We start from the raw sequence: 21,844 nt of genomic DNA, 5'->3' as shown, positions 1-21,844 counted from the left end.
GGGGGGGGGGGGGGACGACGGCCGCGCGCTCTCGAAAATCACACGACGCGTAAGTAATTATTATCGTTCACGACAGACCTAACGAACTAACGGGGGCGACACGATACGGTAACGTCTAGGATGCGCCTCGCGTTTTCAACGTTCCGCTTTTGCGCGCGATTCCGTCCTGTGGTGTGCTCTCGTTGCAGCTGTAAACTAATTCGCGGGAACGGCTGACTCAACGTCGACTCTGTGTGCCTACACATTCACTAGATCGTTAATTAACCTGGGTCGCGCTACGTTAACGTGGTACTTCTAACGATTTTACGTGTCTCTTGGTCGTATCTAGAGAGGAGCGCGGAGGAGAAGAGTACTTAATATCTTCGTCGATTATGGCTTGTTCGGGCCTGATTGAGGATCGGGGTTACGCCGGGTGTGATTTCTCTAAGTCTACGTTTCATGCGCGACACTCGTCGCGGTGTCGTCGCCTCTCGGCCTCGGGAGGTGTGCGTGTGTGTGTGCGTGCGTGCGTGCGCGCGCGTATGTGTGTGTATGTGTGTGTATGCGTGTGCGGGGATTACATGATGCGGCGGCTATTTACACTAAACGAGGGAGACGTCGTGTATATTCAGCACTCTTTCCCCAATCCTTTTCGAAGGTCATCTAATAAGGCACTGCGTTTCTTTTTTTCTTTTACTGCGACTGAAATCGGTGCACGTACGGAACAATCGAATGTCGTGTCCTAGAGGCTCGCGATTACGTCGATTCCGATCGGTTATGATCGCGACTCCTTACACTTACGGTGTGTATGTGTGTGTATACACATATATATATATATATATATATATATAAATGCGTTTTGGTACCTTTTCCACTTCTTTTTCCCTCCTTTCGTACTTCTATATAATCGTCAACTGGTACTCATCTATGATCTATTATCGGACATACATCATGGGCGATGACGATGCGTCTAAAGCGCAGAGAGAGAGAGAGATATTTTTAAGTAGTTACGCAATAGTTATACGGTTAAGATGTTCAGGAACAAACGTCGTTAAATGCAACAGCTGTGCGCGCGCGCGCGATAACTGATATTGTTATATAGGGTCGTGTAGGTAGAAAATCGACTGTACACGTTACGCAACGACAAGTGAAAGATGATCGAAAGGATAACGCGAGCAATGTTTTCACACACGCCGCTCGCGCGAGCGGAATCGCACGTTTGCCGCGCGTAGCTCGCGCATTTTGCTCTCGAGAAACGAGCGGTTGAAAGTCTCAAGTGCGCGCTTCAAGATCCTCCTCGCACAGACGATAAACGGTGGAATTCTCCAATCGATACGAAGTCGTGATTTCTGTGCCGCCGTCGGGGATAATTTAATGTTCGTCGAAAGCGAGCTCGACAGTCGTTTTTCCAAGGTTGACGCTTCAGTGGAAGCCGAACACCTTTCCCGAAGGGGAGACGTTCGCGCGGAGAAGTTTCGGCGGCGCCTGTCATGGCGACATATACGCGGGAGTACCCACATGAGAAACAAGTAATAACAATATCGTAGAGTATATAAATGGCATATCGAATAATAAACTATTTATATTGTACAACATAACGTGCGTATATGCTTAACACACAAGTAGGTACAAGTTCCGTTTTTAGTCACGCAGCATAGTGTGTCCAATGAGGGGAAAAAGGACCATGGACAGTGTCCTTATCCTCGTGTGTATCGTTTCTCTTTCTTTTTCTCTCCCCCCTTCTCTCGTCGGGCATGCATCATTGACTTCACCATGATGCATGAGAAAAAATGGCCACGCTGTATCGTCGCGTCACATCGGGACTCTTCGGTTCGCGATCGTGTTCTCGAGGCCGTGCGAAAATTATCGAATCCTCGGCGCGTTTCGCAACGGAAACATTCCGAAACAGAATCCACGAGATTACCGGTGGCGTTACGCCGCATTTTACGCGTTTCACGAATGTGTTTCACTGTTGTCGATTATATATCTTACGGGGTTAATTATATATATATATATATATATATATATATATAAAACTACGATTACTGTGATGACATGATAAGACGCGTTTCAGGGAAAAGGGAGAAAGGAGACGCCTGCCCGAGAAGGGGGAGCGATATTTCCCGCAGGCTCGACAACACGATCCGCAGATCCACGCGCTTCATCGGTCGACATTCTGACGTGACAACCTCGGTGTCGCCCGATGTCGTCCGACTGATACGCGCGGTCGCGACGTTTCCCTCTTAAGAACAAGTAATTAACCCGCCTAATATGGCTCCGTCGGACTAGGATTCTCAGCGTCAGATCGTATATACATGGATAGAGACGTCGAAGCGAGACCGTGCTGACCGAAGCACGATGTCGCTTTTACGTTAGATGTATGTGTGTGTGTGCGTGTGTGTGTATGTGTGTGTGTGTGTGAGAGAAAGTACATGTATTTTGTGTGTGTTTATATATTATATCTATGTATAAACGCTCTAAGGCTTTGGCAGTGAGTTAACAAGTCGATTATTCGGCACGTCCGAGAGGCAGGGTGGGTGCGCGTATGATTTCTCTCCTCCCTCGTGTATGTGTATGTGCGTGTGCGTGTTGTGGCTCTGTCGCGAATCCCACGAATGCCACGATCAGAATCGACATGTGCCATCACGCGCGTCGGAAATACCGAAGAGTCGATTTGGCATCTTAGACGAGCATACGCAAGATGGATCTTCTTCTTCTCTTCGCGTTGTCGAGGTGGGGTCCCCTCACCGGCAACTGGCCGGCCTCCGTGCACGATCGGCAGCAGAATCTCGCGTAGTACTTGTGCATGCAATACTTGGCCGCCACGATGAGCTCGCACTTCGCGAAGAACGTGTTGTCCTGACAATGGGGATGAATGAAGATACCTGGAACAGGGACGATGGATATCGAAACTTCGTGCGTGGGCGGTAGTATACACGGCAAAATCTAGATTATCTCAAATATAATTTTAAAAAATGGAATTATTTCATTCCAGTCTTTAATTAAAAAAAAAAAAAAACAATTGTGCTTCTTTGCGCAATCTCTGCAGCTATTTAAAATAGTTATCATTATCACTGAATAGAAACGACCTTAAATCATTTCTAAAAGAACGTGTTCGGACAATCGCTCACCGGCTACGCGTATATCGACGTTGTCGGAGTCCGAAGTGTACTCGTTGGCTGCTTCGCATCGATACCGGCCGGAGTCCTCGCGATTCGCGTTGTTGATGATGAGCCGATTGAGTTCTGAAAGTAACGATTACGAGTATTTCTCGTAAATTTTATCTCATAATTCTTGAGAGAGAGAGAGAGAGAGAGAGAGAGAGATTTCGTATGTTCCGTAAACATATAACTCTGTAGAAATATAACTACAAATATAAAATTGTGTAAATGTATATTGTAAAAATATATACCTAAAGTCGGTCCCACACAATATGGCAAATGTAGACGAACGTCGGCAATTACATTAATCACGTATGTTGGGCGAATATAACACGTGATATAACATAACATAATATATATATAATATAACATACGTAGTCAATATAATTGCCAACGTTCGTCTATATTTGCCACATTGTGTGGAGCCGGCTTAATGTGAGAATCAATATAACATATTGTATCGCACGCATTTCATTTTATTCGGTTGCAAGCATAGCGTCGTATATGATCTTACCAGAAATCTTTACGCGATTGTCCGTTTGAATAAGTTCGTCGTTCTTGTACCAGAGTACACGTGGAATAGGGTAGCCATCCACGGCGCAGCCGATGCTTATTTCGCTACCCTCAGGGAATTGTAACTGTTCCACCGTTACGTTGACTTTGACCGGCACTGCATATAAATCAAATCTATTAACATTCATATATGATAATTTCATTCGGCAGATTGCAAAAAATGATTCAAAAAGAATAAAAAATAAGTCTAAAGCTAGAGAATATAAAAGTTCTGGTATACTTACCAAGTTCTTCATTTATCTTTTTCAACGAGGAACGTCATTGATCGTGTGTTAAATTCTTAGCATATACTTGGAACAGCCAATAAGCGTGTAACACAGCCCCAAGCGACAATATGATGCAATGTTCGATTATTAGACATTCATGCAGAATGAAAGGAGGACTCAAAAGATCTCAGTTGCGCCGTCATTGCGGTCGATCGCTGCATCGAGGAATGTAACGAATTAACGAGTCGAGAAATTTACGAATCGCAAATGAAAAATCGTCCGAATATGAATTTTGACGGAAACCACCAAAGAATTTCGCGAAATATCGATACCACGCAACAAACTCGCTCGAACTCGCAATAATCGGCGCAACCTGCTCGAAGACGCGTCAGTCATCGTCTCACCTTTGAACCTGGCAGGTTCGACGGTAGTAGTCGGGAGGAAAGGAGGGGCGTGAGTCGACCTAGAAGGGTAAATAGGGGCGAAGGTCTGATACTCAGGAGACGGTGTTCTGGTGGGTCTGTACGGGTACTGCGGTTTCTCGGTGGTAGTGGGTTTCCTCGGAGGTTGAACGAGATACTTGGTGTACTCTTGGTGTTCGGGTTTAACGTTGTAGACCGGTCCGACCGCTTGCAAGGTCACTGACCAAGAAGCCGCTTTGTCCATGGCGTTATACGCTTGGCAGGTGTAAACACCAAGGCTGGTGATGGTTACCGAGCGTATCAGGAGGCTATAGTCGCTGTCCTGTTCGTAATTATCCGAAAACAGAGGTAACATGTTGTCGCCGCGCCACCAAGTGACGTGCGGCCTCGGCCAACCCACAGCGTAACAGTGCAGAGCTATCGGCGAGTTCATCACCACCGTTATGCGGGTGTCGGGCTCACCGATGATGGAGACAGCGAGTTGTCGCGGTTCTAAAGGATGCAAGAAGAAGAGCGTGCGCGACGTGCTTAGAGATGGAGGCGAGGCAGACATGTTAATTGTACGGTCACCGGGCAAAATGATTACTGTCGACGTTAAACGGAGGCGAAGTATAGAAAGCTACGTTACTTCAAAGATCCGAAGCTTGAATTAATAGATATTAAACATCGATTGTAAGAAATTGTAAGAAATAACAGCTGTTATTTATACATTATTTATACACTGAGAAAAAAAGTAGCTGAATCAACGAAATTTGGTTTAAATAAACACATTTTTTTTCGAGCGCCACGTTTAGTTCACTGAACAAATTACGTAATTCCTGCAACGAGTTATCAGTTGATTCAACGATTGCGATTTGGTCGGCAACTTTATCAACGCAAAATATTGCGCCAACGCGTAATTCGTTCAGTGGTTTAACATTTTTCTGAACGAGACTGTCCCGTCGATTTTGTAGATCCAACCGCCTTTTTTCTTAGTGTATTCACGGAAAGTTAAAGCAACCAGTTTTGAAAAAATTTTCTTTTCTGTCGTTATATCTGCAAATTTTATTCTCCGCCTCTGTTTCACTCGTCACCGCGGGATACCGCTGAACTCACTTCAAATTCGTGGCAAGTTCGTGACAATGCACTTCACTATGAGACAAATCTGCAACGGTATGTACGGTATCAGTGCTTCAAGAACGGATTAATGTTAAGTGAAAAGGAGATCTATCTACGTTACTTAATTACATTGCATATAAACCAGTGAACGGGGGGGGGGGGGGGGTTTACATTCGCAATANGGGGGGGGGGGGGAGGGTTTACATTCGCAATAAAATTAGTAGTAATTCCACATCACGTTTAACAGTCACCCCAAACCACTTGTTAACGCTGCGCTCTATCCGGAGTTACGGTGGGAGAATCATGCGAGACAAGTAGAATCTTCACGTACCTGTGACGTTCAATTGATACTCCGCTCTTACCGGCGGTCCTAAACCGTTATCAGCGGTGCACACGTAAGTGCCTCTGTCGTAGGTGTACAAATTAGTGATCTGAAGGGATCCGTCGTGTAATATGCGCCGTCTCGCCTCGGAGGGTCCGACCTGAAGAATCATCAGTCGTATAATATTTGAATTCTTTTTCTTTCTTTCTTTCATGAAAAGTGTTTCATTGATAGAAAAATCAGAATAGAGGAAAGTTAAAAATGATAGAGAAATCGAAAAGTTTACTTATCCGGGTTAAGAAATGTTGAGATATAAGGTAACCCACCAGCGTGGTATCCTTCCTCCATGTGATGGTCGGTTTGGGGATTCCTAACGCGATGCATTTCAACGTGACGTAGCCGCCCTCTTGCGCGCTGACACGAGGCTCCTCGGGCTGCTGGATCATCGCAGGCGAGCCTCCGTATTGCGGCGGAGTGACGGTTGGTCCTGCCGTTGTTTTCAGAGGCTCCTCCGGCGCTGGCTCCAGGCAGGATGTACCGCAACCGCTGTCGCAGCATTTCAATTCTCCGACGCAATCCGCGTCTGTGGCGCACTCCTGCTCGCATCTCGTGCTGTTGGACACTCTTGGGCAGTGACCCGGTTTGACGACTGCAAGGTCAATTTCAGTCCTCGGCTTATCTCTCGATCGATGAATAACGTTAGGACAATAAGGATAACAAGTATTATCACGGTAATATAATTCTTTCAAAAAAGAAAGAGCTTAAAAATGTTTACATATATGATATTTTTTAAGTGTCACTTTCATATAAATAATTTTTAGGACAAAAACTTTCCTAAAAACATGTAGATGTTACTGTTTTTACTACCACACACATTTCTCGCCAGAAGTTCACGAAGAAACAATCCTTGAAATAAAAATGTCAAGATAATCGAGTTGCGATTTATTTCGTGTCGTTGATGAGAGACTCACTCGATTGACAAACGCCTCTGTACTCAGTGCCGTCTTGCGAAGCGACCAATGTAATGGTGCATCGAGTACCCTCGGGACAGATCTTCGTTCTGCAAGGATCCACGCAACGACAGCGTTCGCAATCCTGCTCGTCCACATACTGCTCCTTGCCGTACGGACAATGGACGATGTTGCATTCCTCCTTAGCCTCGGCGCATCGATCCTTCGTGTCCTTCGAGTCCACGTCTATCTCGTTACTCGCTGCAATACAGCTACGTATTATACGAGAAATGAAGAAATCTAATTCTTCTCCGATAGAGAGAAGAAATTTGACGTAAACCAAAGAAAGCTGTCGACGCTAATATCGCTGTACAAAATTCATGTACGACGGCATATTAGGCGATCACATCGAAGAAAGAAATGGAAGCAATGCAACATTTGAGGACATTTGTACATCATAGGGGAGACTTCGTACGTTTCGGCTTATATGGAATGTCGGCCACATAGAAGCTGCTGAAAAGCTGTCACGAATTATTATAGCAAATCGTATTCCGTAGGAATTAAGTTCACGATCTTCCTTGTTACTTTCACGTCCCAGTTTCAGGCAGACTTTATTTGATTAAAATAATAACTAATCATAAATAATCATATATAATTACTAATAATATATGATTTTTATATGATTAATTATTATAACGCACATAATCATTAATTATAAAATATATCCGTCTGTTGAATTCTTTCAAACAATACATTTGATTGACTCGACGAAGCATATAGGCGTATGTTTCCTTTATAAATATAGCAGATTTAAATAGAATACAAGATAGAGGGATAGATGGTTGTGGGAAACCGAAAGAGTGAAGCAGAAGAACGTAAGAAACATAAAAAGTCAGACTGTACGTATATACAAAGGAGACGACTGCCGTGTAAAGCCAAAAGGTGAGCTCTGCGAGGACATTAGAGAACAAACGAAAAGTTCGCTAACGGTCTCATATCCTGGACTTACTCCTAAGACAAGTGATAATGCAAGACTCGAAGGTCTTGAAATTGTTGCGATTGCCACCGCAGCCGGTGTAAATGAACGCCCGGCACACTTGGTGTTCCTCGTCGAAATAAAACCGCTTGGTGCCGCCGGACGTGCAGGATCCGCTGTCGACTGGTTCTCTACAGATCGCTGCATCATCACCACAAAGCTCGTTACTCCAAAGCCCGTTCGATCTCGCGCGGTAGACCCGACGAGAATCGATTGCGATGATCGGTGTGATTCAAAGGGATCGTTACTTTCGAAGCGAGATAGTGAGAGAAATGAGACGAAGGTACTTACACAGATTCGAAACGCTGGTGTCGTTGCCGGGTGGCACCGGCTCCTCGTGATGTATGCAAATGGACTCACACTCGGGAATCGTGCTGAATCGGTTCGCATTGCCGTCGCAGCCGCCGTAAGTGAATTCGCGGCAAGTACGCGTGCTTGACTCGTAGTAATACTTGCGGAAAGCGCCTCTGCACGGGCCGAAGTCCATGGGGAGATTGCAGACGTCTGAAACGAAGACACGTCGGTTTGATGTGTTAGATAGGTGCGTTTCCTATTAGTTTATCTTCGTATAAAATTATATATTTTCGTTTATTTTCGTTAAAATGATATATTTTGTTTTGTTTTGCATGCAAATACGAGTTGTGATATTCTTTTCCTGCGGATTGTAAACGTTCCGTTACGGATGAAATGGCGTGATGAGGTTTGCTGATTAGAAGCATTTCAGACACATTTTTTCCAGAACACATCACGATTTACCCTGTCCGTGGAATTTCCCGCAGAGTCGCTCGCATTGCTCCTCCGTCTGGAATTTATTGGCGTTTCCGCCACAGCCGCCGTATATGAACGCCTGGCACATACGCTGTTGCGCATCGTAGTAATACGAGGTGATGGTGCCGTCGCAGTTGCCAGGATCGGCCGGTGCCAGGCAAATCGGGCTCTTCGGCTCTTCGACTGACGGAGTCGGTGTAGTCACGATTTGAGCGGTCGTCGATGGCGCAGGAGGCTCCTGCCGTCTACACTTGATCTCGCAGGATTCTCTATCCTGGAAGCGATTCTTGTTGCCTTGACAGCCGCCGTACTCGAACTCGTAGCAGGAATCTGTGCGTCGGTCGTAGTAGAATTGCTTCACGTAGCCGTCGCAAGGTCCGATCACCTTGGGTAGCGAGCAGAGATCTGAAATTTCCGAAGGTTTCTCCAATTAATACTCAATATCTGTTTTTCTTATCACTATTAAGCATATATATTTTATTCTATATACCGCATACACCGTCGGATTTATTTCGGTAGTCGTGAAAAAAGTAATGATAAAATTCTTGTTACATTTATATATTAATTTAATTATATTTACCTGACTAAAAATGTAACCAGTCGGTCTGGGTGAAAAGCTGGTAAACTAGCTAACATAGGCTAGATTAAACTTTTTAGTTTGTTTTTAGTTTATTACTAGTTCGTTATTATTAGTTCCGTATTAGCTGATTATTTACTAAAATGTAAGGATCGGTTTTGTGTTCTAGCCTTTGTTTAGCCGTTATATATCAAATGTAACAGAGCAATGGGCGTTGTCTACTCTAAAATATATAATCTGGCTACTATGTGCCGCCTAGCGTTAAAAGACGAGATAACAAATTAAAATTGAACGTACGTTATTCCATAATAATCTTAAGAAAGCAGAAGTTAAGAGCGTTACATCACCGTCCGCCAACTGTTCTGATTTTTCATCTCGTAAATGAAGTTTCTTTTATTTAGCCATCAAGCCAACTTGTTTATCTAGTCATTAGGAGAGTTACATTATCGGCTAGTAGCGACGTTAGACACATATTTATTGCCTCGTGACTGAATATCTACGGGATTGAATTTCTACCAAGGGGTAGTCGATAAAATTCTCACGACGATTACGTTACGCGTTAAATTTTCCGCGGCCTTCGTGCGACGGATTTCCGTACAGCGTACCTTGAACTTCCCCGCAGCGGTACTCGCACTCCTCGTGACTGTTGAAGTTGTTGCCGTTACTCTGACAGCCGCCGTACAGGAACTGCCTGCAAACGCCGACGCTGCTGTCGTAGAACCATTTAACTTGATCCTCGGTGCACGGGCCGTGCTCGTCGCGCAGGAAGCAGAATTCTGTGAGGAAAGATGACAATGTCTCTGAGTAGTATCGCTCGCCCGTGCTGACAATTTCCGGAGTTATCGGGAGCGTTACCTCTTCGGAACTCGGCTTGTTTTCCCGGCGGAGTGGGCGTAGTGACGACCGTCACGCACCTGTTGACGCAGTCGTGCTCGGTCTCGAAGTTGTTCTCATTCCCGCCGCATCCACCGTAGTAGAAGAGCCGGCATTGCTGCTCGTACGAGTCGTAGTACCATCGGTGAGTGTAATTGTGACATTCGCCCGGGAGAGCAGGCAGAAGACAGGTGTCTTGCTCTGCGTGCGCGCAAAGTTCGAGATTATATTCCTGGCGGTGTTATATACTTCGTCAAAGGATTTCGTCCGCCGATCGATTTCACTTCGTGCGAAATAGATATCGCGGAAATCTGAAGACAATTAATTCAAACTTCTCCGTCCCTTGTTACCGATGCCTCGAAGTGATCAATATTATTTATCTTAATTAATATCCAAGTAATTAGAAGAAAAATATGAGAACGAATCCTTTAAACTTGAGAAAAATATCGAAATTTTGAAAGTTCATTGCAAACATAAATTTTGTAACGTAAACAATTTTGATGCACGTTATTGTTACAGAAGGAAATCGCGTATAGAGGTCGTGTAAAGTTAATTGTGTTAATTATGTAAGGTAATGTTAAGTGCGATATGGTGTCAAACGTGTGTGCAATTCTTTCTAATAAAACATTCTTCAGACGCATTGCGATTTCGCGTCGAAATGCTTACGTTATTAATGCGTCATGCTCGACGAGAAAAGCGTAGGACGTTAATTAAAGATAACAGAGGGCCTGAGAAGTGGTGAAGAAAGAAGCGTAGGGAGTCGTGTCTTACCGATCTTAGCCGGGCAATCGGACTCGCATGCTTCTCTAGATTCAAAGTTATTTTCATTGCTACCACAGCCGGTGTAATAGAATGGCATACAGCGATTCTCCGACTGGTCAAAGTACCATCGAGATTGCTTCTCCGTGCATGTACCCTCCGTCCGCGGCAACGTGCAAGTATCTGTTAATCGCATTAATTGTAACATGCAGAGTTAGATATCTGACATTAACCGATCCCACGGGGTCCCGGCTACTTCGATATTAATTGTCGCAAATTTAAAACCTCACTTCTTGCCGTTAGCCCGAACGGTGCTCGTTCGATCTCAAAGCGATTAGTATCACTTGGGAAAACTTGAGTTTAATAGTTTTTATCCCGCCACCATTGTCACTCACAAAAGGTCGCAGCACTTTTCTCCGATAAGTTTTGCAACTCATCTCGTTATTATTTAAAATATATTACTCCGTAAAATATATAACTCTAATTCCACAGATTAATATTTTCCTTCGACACCCACGAAAATCTCCTGAGAATTACCAACAAACAAATTCTCCCGTATAGCGCAAATATGCTCAAGACATTCTAGAGACGTCCCAGAGATATTCGAACGTTTCCGGGACGTCTCTGAGATGTCTTTTGAACATTCGTACTATACAGGCTCCTATTGAACACGGGATGCGTTCCGAGACTTAAAAAAAAATGTTGCAACTTTTTTGCGACTGACCATATATGTACGTTAATATTACAAGGCATTTGAGTTGTGAGATGAAATACAATTCCTGAACAGGTTTGCCAATCTTTTGGCAACGTTAACGTCTGAATATTATCCTTCCCAACCGAATCTAAAATCAGATTCGGCAGGAGGTTTAACACTTTACGTTTTACCGGACGTGATAAAACGTAACACGATACAAAGAAATCGGATGAGATTCGCGCGGAATGCGTGAAGACGAATTCCCGATACCGCGTGCCAGCGAATCTTGCGAACGAAAAGCGTGCCTGTGAAGCGCGGAAGTGCGCGTGAAACGACGCACGATTGTGATGCGTGACAATTTTGCGTCTGACGTTGCCGCCCATACACGTTGCATCGCGAGTGTGCTCTCCTCCGTCACCACCAACAACGATGTGCGCGTGTAGAACGCGAAAGAAAACGCTCTCTCGAAATCGAGTCGGATGACGTCGAGATTCGAGAGAGTTTCCTTTGCGCGCGTAATGATGTTAATCCGATCGAAGCGATCAAGCTCTCCTTCTCTTTACGGTTTTTTGTACCTTGCGAGGGGCAACGCTGCTGGCAGGCAGCGAATGTACGGAATTTATTGGGATTGCCTTTGCAACCGCCGTAAACAAATTGCCTACAAATGCCGCGCTCGGCGTCGTAATACCAGCGCAACGCCGAACCCGGACACGGCCCGGGATCTCTCCTCATGGCGCACACGTCGGGCAGTTTTACTGCAAAAGTTCGTTCATCACTGTGCGGTCGACTCGAACCACGTTAGCGAAGTGTTTAGAACTAATATAACGCCGGCAAGAGGGAGTTTCAAATTACTCGAGACACGCTCGCCGCCGATCGTTTGTCCCGTGAAAATGTGCGCACGGCGACTGCGACGAGTATATTCTTAGCCAAAACGCGAAATGAATTAGCAAATATCCTCGCATGCTTTTAATCAATTTCTCCACCTCTCTACACTTCTCTAATTTTAATCCTAAATTTACCAGTTGTATGAAATTCCATGCTCTGCAAATTTTTAATCGCTTCACTTCGGTCAACTCGATCAATTGCGTAATGGAATTCTGTCGAATATTATCCAAAACGCGGAGATTAATTAGGTACTTTTCTAGTTGCGAATGTGTTAATATGTTACGTTATTGATTAGACGTTATCGGTCGTGTTCGATCGGTCTTCGATAAAGTTAGTCGTTATTGCTAAAAGTATAAAGTTGACAGACATCACCGCCAACCAGCCGTACAATCGTAAATACTGCTATTATCAAATTTAATTAATCCCCAGACTGTAGTTAATGCAGTGACTACTATCGCCGTGCAAATAGTCTCAATAATTTACGAAAATAAAATACAGAAAATCTCTTAAATTGCATGTAAAAAGAGGAAAGAGTAATGAAAAGAAAACGTACCTCTCCTTCGACCCGGTTGCAAGCACTGCTGGTGACAAGCAATTTCCGTAGGGAAGTTGTTGCCGTTAGCTTTGCAACCACCGTATACGAACTGCTCGCAATCCTGCGACTCCGCGTTGAAGTACCACCTGGTGAAATTGCCAGCGCACGGACCGGTTTCTTTCGGCAGCTCGCATGGGTCTAGACGAAGTTTAAACGATTAATTTCAAAGGACCAACTTTTAATACGTCGTTTAGTCGTGCTAGCTGCAAATAAAAGGTCACCCGGCTTGTCGTTCAATGCAATATTATTTTAAGTAATTCAACATACTTTCCTCTTTATTTCTCAATGGAAAGTCTGCGTAAACGTCGTTAAATATTATTAATAATAATTTACTGAATGTTAAATATAGCCATGAAGAAAAAAAACTATTCAATTATCTTCGATATTTATCAGATATTTTTAAACGTCACTTCTCTTACATACGATGGACTTCCGGGCTCTAATGATTAATCAACTATCATTTTTCTAATTTAGGGCATTCGGTAAAGTATAAAAGTACCACCCTTTATTTGCACAGAATACTCGTCTGCAGAATTTTATATCTTTGTAATTGCGTACGCACGGTTGAACTTCGTCGATTACGAAGATCTTCCGTGCACTCGTTTTCAACAAACAATTTTTTTCCTAACGCGTATCGTCGCACGAGATGTAAAACAGTCTGCACAAGTCACCGGGGCTCTCGGCAGGAATTTTGACTTGTGCGAATGTTCGCGCGCGCGCCATTTTTTCCGCTCTTCTTGCTTATTTATGTTAATACTGACACATTTTGCACAATTCTAGTTTTTTGCCTATCTCAGTTTTCTTATTGATGTTAAACTTCAAAAAGATTTTTTTAATTTTCGCTCAAAGATCACTTCAAAACTTCAACTATATAAAATTCAGATATTTTCTTGCATGCATGAGTATTAATTATTGTCCGAGTTATCGAGAGTGATTCTTTACCTATGCCATCAGGCGTGACGCAAAGTTCCTCGCACTCTTCCTTAGTTTTGAACTTATTAGCATTCCCGAGGCAACCGCCATAAACAAATTGACCGCACTGTTTCCTTTCGGCGTCGAAGTACCACGTCGGATGGTATCCTTGACAAGGACCGGCGATCTTCGGCAAGAAACAAGCAGCTGCGAAGTGAGAATCAAAGGATTCGCTGATTTAATGAGAGAAATATGCACAATCCCCACGCAGTAAAAACTTTTATGTTAAAAACGTCCCACTAAGATTTCATATTACTTTAACACCGGGAACGTGTTAAAAAGTACACAAATATATTTGATTTCCCACGTTAAAGTAGTACACAATTTTTTACTATGCAATTTCATGCAATAATCTCATAAAGAGAATCTATTTTTCCTTCTTGCATTTGCGATGAGAGTAACCTTGGAAAAGTTACCTTTTCCTTTCGGCTGAACGCAAACGTCCTTGCACTCCTCTTGCGTTTTGAAACGGTTCTCGTTACCCTTGCAGCCTCCGTACCAGAATCTCGAACAACCGCCGTAGTCGGTGTCGTAGTACCATTTGACCGTGAAGTCGCGGCAGGAACCCCTGTCTTTCGGCAGCCCACATGAAGCACCGGGCATGGTAGGCACCGTGAGGCAACCCTCGAAGTTCTCTCCTTGCGCTTCCTCGACCCCGTCTGGGCAGCATCCGAATTGGGACGTGTCGCACGTGCAGCCGGCGAAGTTCGGGCCCTTGGCCGGGGTCCTCTCATCCGAACAGCAATTGAATTCCGTATTCTCGCATCCGCATCCTGCGACAATCACGCGACAATATCGCGTCGCAGCGTATCACTCGCTTTCTGCAGCGATTGTTAAGTCAGACAATCAAACATGATTTCTTGTGATCGAGTCTTTTTCTAAAAGACTCAAGTCGAAAAAATGAAGGGAGAAAGTGATCTTTCTCCCAAAAGTGGGTAAAAGTGAGATGTTTGGAAATAAGTGAGGTAAAGCGAGAAAAGTGAGCCGCTCCCGCGCCTTTTCGGGGAAAACGAAGCTCTCGAATTTTAGGAAAGAAATAATTTCACAATTAAAATTCACATTACTCGTGAAATAAATACTCAGAAATAAATTTTGCCAACGAGCTACGATCGATGCGTGATCGCTCCTAATCGGTTACCTTGACCGTGCGCGCCCTTGGCAATGGTGATCCCGTCGGGACAGCATCCGAACTGATAAGTGTAACACGGACATCCCTCGAAGTTGGGTCCGCTGGCGGGGGTGAACCGGTTCGGGCAGCAACCGTGAGGCGTGTATTGACAGCCGCAGCCTTCGTTGCCCGGTCCGCGCGCCGCCGTCGAATTATCCGGGCAGCAGCCGAATCTTGTGTATTGGCAGGCGCAGCCGTGGAAGTTTGGTCCGCGCGCCGGCATCATGTTATCCGGACAGCACTTATACGGGCTCGATAAGCAGCAGCCCTCATTGTTCGGCCCGTGAGCTGGCGTAACGCCGTCCTCGCAGCATCCGTAAGCGGTGTCCTCGCACGGCATACGACAGCCGTAATTGTCTGGTCCGAGGGCTAAGGGAGATAATCGCGCGGACGATGAAAGCGAGACGCGCACAATGTGCTCGGAAGAGTCGGCCCGCTCCTTTGATCATCGCCGACTCGGACGGCCGATGACGTGAGATCGGCTTCCGTGAGATCGGCTGATAAAGGGAATCGATATCGAACGACGACGCTACTCAGGAGGTCCGCGCTCACTTCGACTTTCGCTCGAATATTCAGGACGGGGCAATAACTATTAGTATCTTGAATATCTTCGGAGTAGAAAAATATCTGATTCACGACTGGATGAAGCTTAACATTTATTCAAAAGCTGTTCTATTATTTAGAAGGTGTTCGAGAGAAGTGATGCCACCGATAAAATTTCGGTTAGGTAAATGGTTCTTCTACTCTCATCCTCCGAAGATATTCAAGATGGTAATAATTAATGCTTTACCCTGTATTGATATTTGTATCTAAATGATTTATCGTGAAAAATTAACGTTTCGAGATGTTGGCATTTTATAATGTTACGAGTGTTGTTTTTTTGAGGGGGAGGATGGAGACTTTCACGACTGGATCGTTTCGACGAGCGATCTTTCGCGGCGTTTTTGCGATTTTGCTTATCACACAACTGATATCTGCGACTTATACCTGCGGAGACTCCATCGGAGCAGCATCCGAAGTAGGACGCGGTGCAGTTGTCGGTATTAATGACGCCACATCCCGCGAAGTTGGTGCCATTCGCGGTGGTGACGCCATCGGGGCAGCAGCCGTAGGTAGTGTTCGCGCAGTCCTCGTACGGCACGAGTTGCGTGGTTGTCTCGTAAATCTCGGTCGGAGACGTCATAGAAGTGACTTCTTCTTCGCAACCTTAACGGAACGAAGGCCGTTACTCGGTTTCTTTTTCTCAAGAACCGCGGAAAAACACGATAAGTATACTTCATTGAAAGAGCACTAAGTACCTTCGTCATCGGGACCAGAAGCAGCTTTAATTCCGTCAGGACAGCAACCGAACTCGGTAACTTTGCAACATCCCATATTGTCTTTCCCGATAGCTGGCGTCTCCATGTCTGGGCAACATCCGAACCTGAAAATTGATCAATCGATCAATTTATAAGTGCCACCTGTTGCGAAGAAGCAACGTTCGCATGAGGTCTCGCAAAATAACGTTACCACTAAATCTGGAAAATATATTATCTGTTAATTTCAGATTTTAGCTGAAGGCATCGAAGAAAAATGCGGGAAAGTCGCGTCACAAATGACATGCATAGAAATGAAGCGGTGGGATGACGCAAGATAATTAAATTATATGGTAGAAGACATGAAACTAACTCTGTATCTTCGCACGGCTTCTTGCAGCCCTCGTAATCATTGCCTTCCGCCGTGGTGACGCCGTCTGGGCAGCAACCGAAGAGCGATTCGTTACAACGAGAATCCGGGCAGCCCTTGTTCTTCGAGCCAGTGGCTGGCGACACGCCGTCAGGGCAGCAGCCGTATCGCGTCTCGTTACACGTCTGCGGCGTCGGGCAACCTTGACCGAAGGGTCCCTGAGCCGCGGTGATGCCATCGTAGCAACAGCCGAACGGCGTCTTCTTGCAGCTCTTCCTCGGCTTGCACTGTCGCTTGCGCGTCGTCGCTTCCGGGAATGCGGTCGTCCAGAACTCCGTGACTGTAATTACATCGGTATTAACGCATCGAGGAAGAGAGAGAGAGAGAGAGAGAGGGAGAAACATTCACTTCGTTGTCTAATGGACTTACTCGGTGTCTTCTCGGTGAGGCCGGTGTCTTCGCTGGTCGTGGAGGACGTGACTTTCGTCTCACCGGACACCGTCGTCTCCCCGGAGGACGTGATGGACGATTCGGTCGTCTCGCCCGATTCCGTCGTCATGCCCAACTCGGTACTTTCGGTCATTTCTGTGGAGGCTGTCACGGTAGTTTCGCCGGACTCGGTAGTCTCGACCGACTCCGTAGTCGCTCCCGATTCCGTGGTCGCTCCCGACTCCGTAGTCGCTTCCGACTCCGTAGTCGCTTCCGACTCCGTAGTCGCTTCCGACTCCGTAGTCGCTTCCGACTCCGTAGTCGTTCCCGACTCCGTAGTCGCTCCCGACTCCGTAGTCGCTCCGGACTCCGTAGTCGCACCCGATTCCGTCGTCTCCCCTGATTCGCTGGTCTCACTTGACATTGTGGTTTCCAAGGACTCGGTCGTCAGTTCGGACTCCGTTGTCTCAGCCGATCCCGTGCTCATACCTGATGTAGTCCCAGCCGACGATTCTGTGCTCATTCCCGATTCAGTTGTCTCTCCCGATTCCGTAGTCTGTCCCGACTCGGTAGTCTCGCCGCTGCCGGTAGTTTCAGATGCACCTGACGGGCTCGTCCCGGAAACGGTAGTCTCTTCCGTCGTGAGATCTGTTTCTCCGGTGATCGGAGACTTGGTCACGTCGCTGCCTTCCACTTCCATCTCGGAATCGCTTTTATCTTCTGACTTAGTCGTCAGTTGAGAGGTCGTTATAGTCGGGGTCACTTCAGACGTTGTCTCTGCGGAGTATAATCACATGTATCGTATTTTGCACTCTTTCTTGACCCATCGATGCCTGACACTCTTTAATTTTACGCTGACAACTGAATGAATCTCGTGTAATTCGTACGCTGAGTAACGATGAATGAAAACGCGTAAGTAAAGTAAATTTAAAGAAATAGGATGTTATGTTTAAATTAGCAAAACAAAATAATAAGATACAAACGTTATTTTTTAAACAAGTTATATAAAATATTACCGTTAAATTATATGACGTTACAAAAATCAATTTTGTACTTTACTACTTACCGGACACAGTACTGGAATCCGTGGCCTCGTCGCTTCCGGTCGTTCGCGTTTCTTCTGTGACCGTGGTCTCCGTCTCCGAAGAAGACGTAGTCGGCGCAGACTCCGTGGACTCGGTAGTATCTGTGGACTCCGTAGTGTCCGTGGGTTCGGTAGTTGGTGTTGTTTGCGTCTCCGTCGAGTCGGTCGTCTCAATATCGGTGATATCTGTGACGTGTGTCTCGGTGGACTCCGTCGACGCAGTCATGGAAGAGATCGTGGTTTCCGCAGAACCGGTAGTATCAGTCAACTCGGTCGCATCAGTCGTCACATCACTGGAGCCGGTCGTCCCGTCGCTGGAGCCGGTCGTCACGTCGCTGGAGCCGGTCGTCACGTCGCTGGAGCCGGTCGTCCCGTCGCTGGAGCCGGTCGTCCCGTCGCTGGAGCCGGTCGTTATGTCGCTGGAGCCGGTCGTCACGTCACTGGAGCCGGTCGTCATGTCGCTGGAGCCGGTCGTCATGTCGCTGGAGCCGGTCGTCATGTCGCTGGACGTCGCTACGCTGGATACAGTCGTCATATCGCTGGATTCGGTCGTTATCAGCTCCGAACTCTCACTAACCGTCGATTCGCCGCTGCCGGTCGTTCCGCCGCTTTCAGTGGTGGCGGAAGCATCCGTCGACATTTCCGTCATTCCCGATTCAGTGCCTAAATTAACAATTAATAAATGCGTGCCGTCACGTTAGTTTCACGAACGACGTACGATTAAAGACTTAGATAATCGCGCCGATTCGAAATTATTTATTTGATTTATTTACTTACTGCCGGATTCCGTAGTCGCGGCCTGACTCCCTTCCACCGTGCTTCCTTCCGTGAACGCGTCCGTGGACGCGCTGGCGCCGGTCTCCTCCTCGATGGTCGCGCCGGATCCCTCGACCGTAGCGTCGGTTTCCTCGGTGATGTCCGACGACTCGGTCACGTCCGTGCCGAACTCCGTTGTGCCAGTTTTGCCCTCGGTCGTAGCACCGCTGACCGGAGAGTCGCTCTTCTCGACGGTGGTCAGTACGCTGCTGTCGACGAAGAAGGTAGTGTCGAACAGAGTGAACTCATCGTCGCCGCTGCCCTCGCCGCTACCCAGCTCGGAGGGCGATATGTCACCCCTGGTGGAGTCGCTGAACATAGTGTCGTAGGCGTCGCTACCGGTGAACGGCGAGCTCAAGGGTGTCGCTTCCGTTTGCGCGACCAGTCGGTCTATCGTTGCTCCCTGAAACGAAGAAGAAAAAGGGGGGAACTGTGCGACGCTCTCGACAGCGCGTGTGAATCCCTTCGATCCCCGCAGTGAGACGAGCGAAATCGAAGGAGAATCGCATTACCGGACCGCGCGCGCGACCGGATCGAGTCCGACGCGGCTCTTTGAAACAGCGGACCGGTAAGAAACGAAGTTACGAAGTAACTCAGTCGCGTCTGATACTCGATTACGCGCGACACGGCTCAGTTTCACTCACCCCCGCGGGTAAGCTGATTCCGGGGACACCTTCCACCTCCTCCCTGTCCCACTCCTCCTCCTCCTCCTCGTCCTCGCACTCCTCCTCTGCCTCCTCCACCTCCTTCGAATCCGTTGTTTTTTCGTCCTCCCATTCGTCGCTCGGCGTCACGCCTGAAGATACAGCGAGAAACGACGAGTTTACGTAAATCGCACCGCCACGTGGGGACGCGTGATTTCGGAAACGGCGCGGAAGTCGTTTCGGGATACGCGTAAATCTTTCGAACGGCGTTTCGCTCGGGACCCCGGCACCTCTAAATAATCCGCCGACTCGAGCTCTCGGCGAGACCTGCCGTGTGTGAGAGCACTCTTTCGACATCGAGAGATCTCACGCGTGCGTTTTATTCCTCGTTGAGGAATAGAATTAGCGCGTCGGATAGCGCGCGACGGAAACCGTAACTTTCCTCGCTACGGAGGGGAAGGTGCTGTTATATTCACGGTGGGTGGCCGCCCTTTAGAATGGCAGGTGCTAAGACATTTGCGTTTAATGCCACGAACCTCATTATTTTCGCGCCCGCTGTTCTAAGCATGTCCAATATTTTATACACGAGGGCCGCGATATGTTTACAGTGAGGAGGCCTTCGCGAGTATAAATCACGTGTTATATGATGAAGCAAATGTTAATTTCCGTATTATTACCTCCGATAATAAAGGCTCGTAATCACGATGAAATATATAATACAAATAATTGGAGTTTATTTTTTATATAATATACCGCGTCTCGCTTTTACCTCGTCGAGAAGAGAACGATTTTCTACATTCGTGAAGTAAAATCAACGCAGAGATATCTTTTATTTTTCAATTAACCGTGTAAGTCCAAGTCCGAGTAAATAATTTCTCCAATACCCCTTAGCAAATTTTGATTGGGATCGAATAAGATTTACTCGATCCTAATATTTCTCAAGTAAAATATTTACTTGATCCAAGTAAATATTTGCTAAGGAGTATTCAAATAATTATTTGCTTGAATCTAGCATTTTTTTCTGCGCATCCGGAAGCTTTTACTATTTCATCTTTAAAATAGAGAAATTTATGTCACTCAAATAGCTTTTTCGAAGTTAATACCAAACGTGCATTTTTATGTCGGGATAACGTTATTTTAAGAATCGTGGGTGAACAGTCGCGCTCGTGGCAATTGAAATCCGCAAAATCTTTACCTTTCTCGCAAGGTTGATCGTTACACTTCTCAGTGGAGAACATGATGCTGGCAGCGTCGCACTGGCTTACAGGCACCGTCTTATTATCCTTCATGCAAATCACCTTGCGCATCATGTCGCCGCCGTCACATGGCTTCGAACACTGCAACACGTTGTGATTGACGACACCGTTGATTACAGCTCACTAATAAGTCCGACGATTATAAACGAGCTGTAACGCGGACTAAATTTCGAACTTTAACGGGAAGTGCGGCGATGAAAGCAACGATGGTTGAGTATAAAAACTACAAGAAATCATGAGATCGCGAAACGTCGTGTAAATGAAACGACTGCTCTATCGATCGCGGTCGAAGGGGTAAACATTTTCGAAATACGGTTTTTTTTTCAGAGTGAAAACATACCTTGCTCCAAGGTCCTGCGAACCACTCGCCCTTGCACGGCTCTTGGGCGGTGCAATTCTTCGTATTCTCGAACTTCTCGTCGGGATTGCAATTCTCGTCCGAGACCTTCTTCACGGTGTCGTCGGTGAAGGTGCCGCAGAACACTTTGCGGGTCTGAACGCCGGATCCGCATTTCGCCGAGCACTGGGGAGCAGAGTTATCGTGACGATAAGGGAAGCAAGTGGAACGTATATTATGGACGACGCGAGTAAAGAGATACACTTCGGAGGAAGTGGAAGTGGGAATATTTATTCGCTTGCCTTGCTCCATTGCGAACTGAACCACTGGAAGTCGCAGTCCTCGCTTTTCTCGCACTCCCTCTCCAGCTCGGGCTTCTTGCCCGCGTCGCACATGTCGTCCGGATAAACTGTGCCTTCTTGAGTGGCGCACTGGGTGGTTCTGGTCTCCATCGTGAGATCGCACTTCTCCTCGCACTATCAGGAAGGCATTCTCAAATTACCGTCCGTTCGTTTTTCAAGCGTCCGCGGAGAGAAATGGAAATTCGATAATTTATTTGTTTACTCCCTCACCCC

At 46.4% G+C, this 21,844-nt stretch overlaps 1 protein-coding gene across 2 annotated transcripts in view; it reads right to left on the bottom strand.

The window, feature by feature from the left end:
- Positions 1-11: 11 nt before the first annotated feature.
- The window catches only part of LOC106746104 (papilin), a 145,439-nt gene continuing 123,606 nt past the window's right edge, over positions 12-21,844 (bottom strand). Inside the window, exons 13-39 of one of the 2 annotated variants that reach the window (XM_014622319.1) lie at positions 21,572-21,745; positions 21,273-21,455; positions 20,872-21,013; positions 19,677-19,828; positions 18,994-19,435; positions 18,199-18,879; positions 17,133-17,909; positions 16,707-17,043; positions 16,337-16,461; positions 16,026-16,244; positions 15,009-15,407; positions 14,287-14,643; positions 13,841-14,017; positions 12,857-13,036; positions 10,737-10,907; positions 9,948-10,166; positions 9,698-9,868; positions 8,504-8,920; positions 8,039-8,251; positions 7,721-7,888; positions 6,733-6,972; positions 6,088-6,410; positions 5,771-5,921; positions 4,324-4,833; positions 3,655-3,810; positions 3,111-3,224; positions 12-2,864 (exon numbers count right to left, since the gene is read on the bottom strand). In XM_014622319.1, the coding sequence (XP_014477805.1) occupies positions 2,662-2,864; positions 3,111-3,224; positions 3,655-3,810; positions 4,324-4,833; positions 5,771-5,921; positions 6,088-6,410; positions 6,733-6,972; positions 7,721-7,888; positions 8,039-8,251; positions 8,504-8,920; positions 9,698-9,868; positions 9,948-10,166; positions 10,737-10,907; positions 12,857-13,036; positions 13,841-14,017; positions 14,287-14,643; positions 15,009-15,407; positions 16,026-16,244; positions 16,337-16,461; positions 16,707-17,043; positions 17,133-17,909; positions 18,199-18,879; positions 18,994-19,435; positions 19,677-19,828; positions 20,872-21,013; positions 21,273-21,455; positions 21,572-21,745 (7,401 nt within the window). In that variant the 3' untranslated portion in view covers positions 12-2,661. The remainder of the gene's footprint in view (positions 2,865-3,110; positions 3,225-3,654; positions 3,811-4,323; positions 4,834-5,770; positions 5,922-6,087; positions 6,411-6,732; positions 6,973-7,720; positions 7,889-8,038; positions 8,252-8,503; positions 8,921-9,697; positions 9,869-9,947; positions 10,167-10,736; positions 10,908-12,856; positions 13,037-13,840; positions 14,018-14,286; positions 14,644-15,008; positions 15,408-16,025; positions 16,245-16,336; positions 16,462-16,706; positions 17,044-17,132; positions 17,910-18,198; positions 18,880-18,993; positions 19,436-19,676; positions 19,829-20,871; positions 21,014-21,272; positions 21,456-21,571; positions 21,746-21,844) is intronic. The other variant, XM_014622320.1, reaches the window with a different exon arrangement.

The sequence above is a fragment of the Dinoponera quadriceps genome, unplaced genomic scaffold (genome assembly GCF_001313825.1).
Source record: "Dinoponera quadriceps isolate SergipeBrazil2010 unplaced genomic scaffold, ASM131382v1 scaffold1782, whole genome shotgun sequence".
NCBI classification, from domain to species: Eukaryota; Metazoa; Arthropoda; class Insecta; order Hymenoptera; family Formicidae; genus Dinoponera; species Dinoponera quadriceps.
The sequence above is the reverse complement of the archived record's forward strand: the minus strand, read 5'-3'. Positions and strand labels throughout refer to the sequence as shown.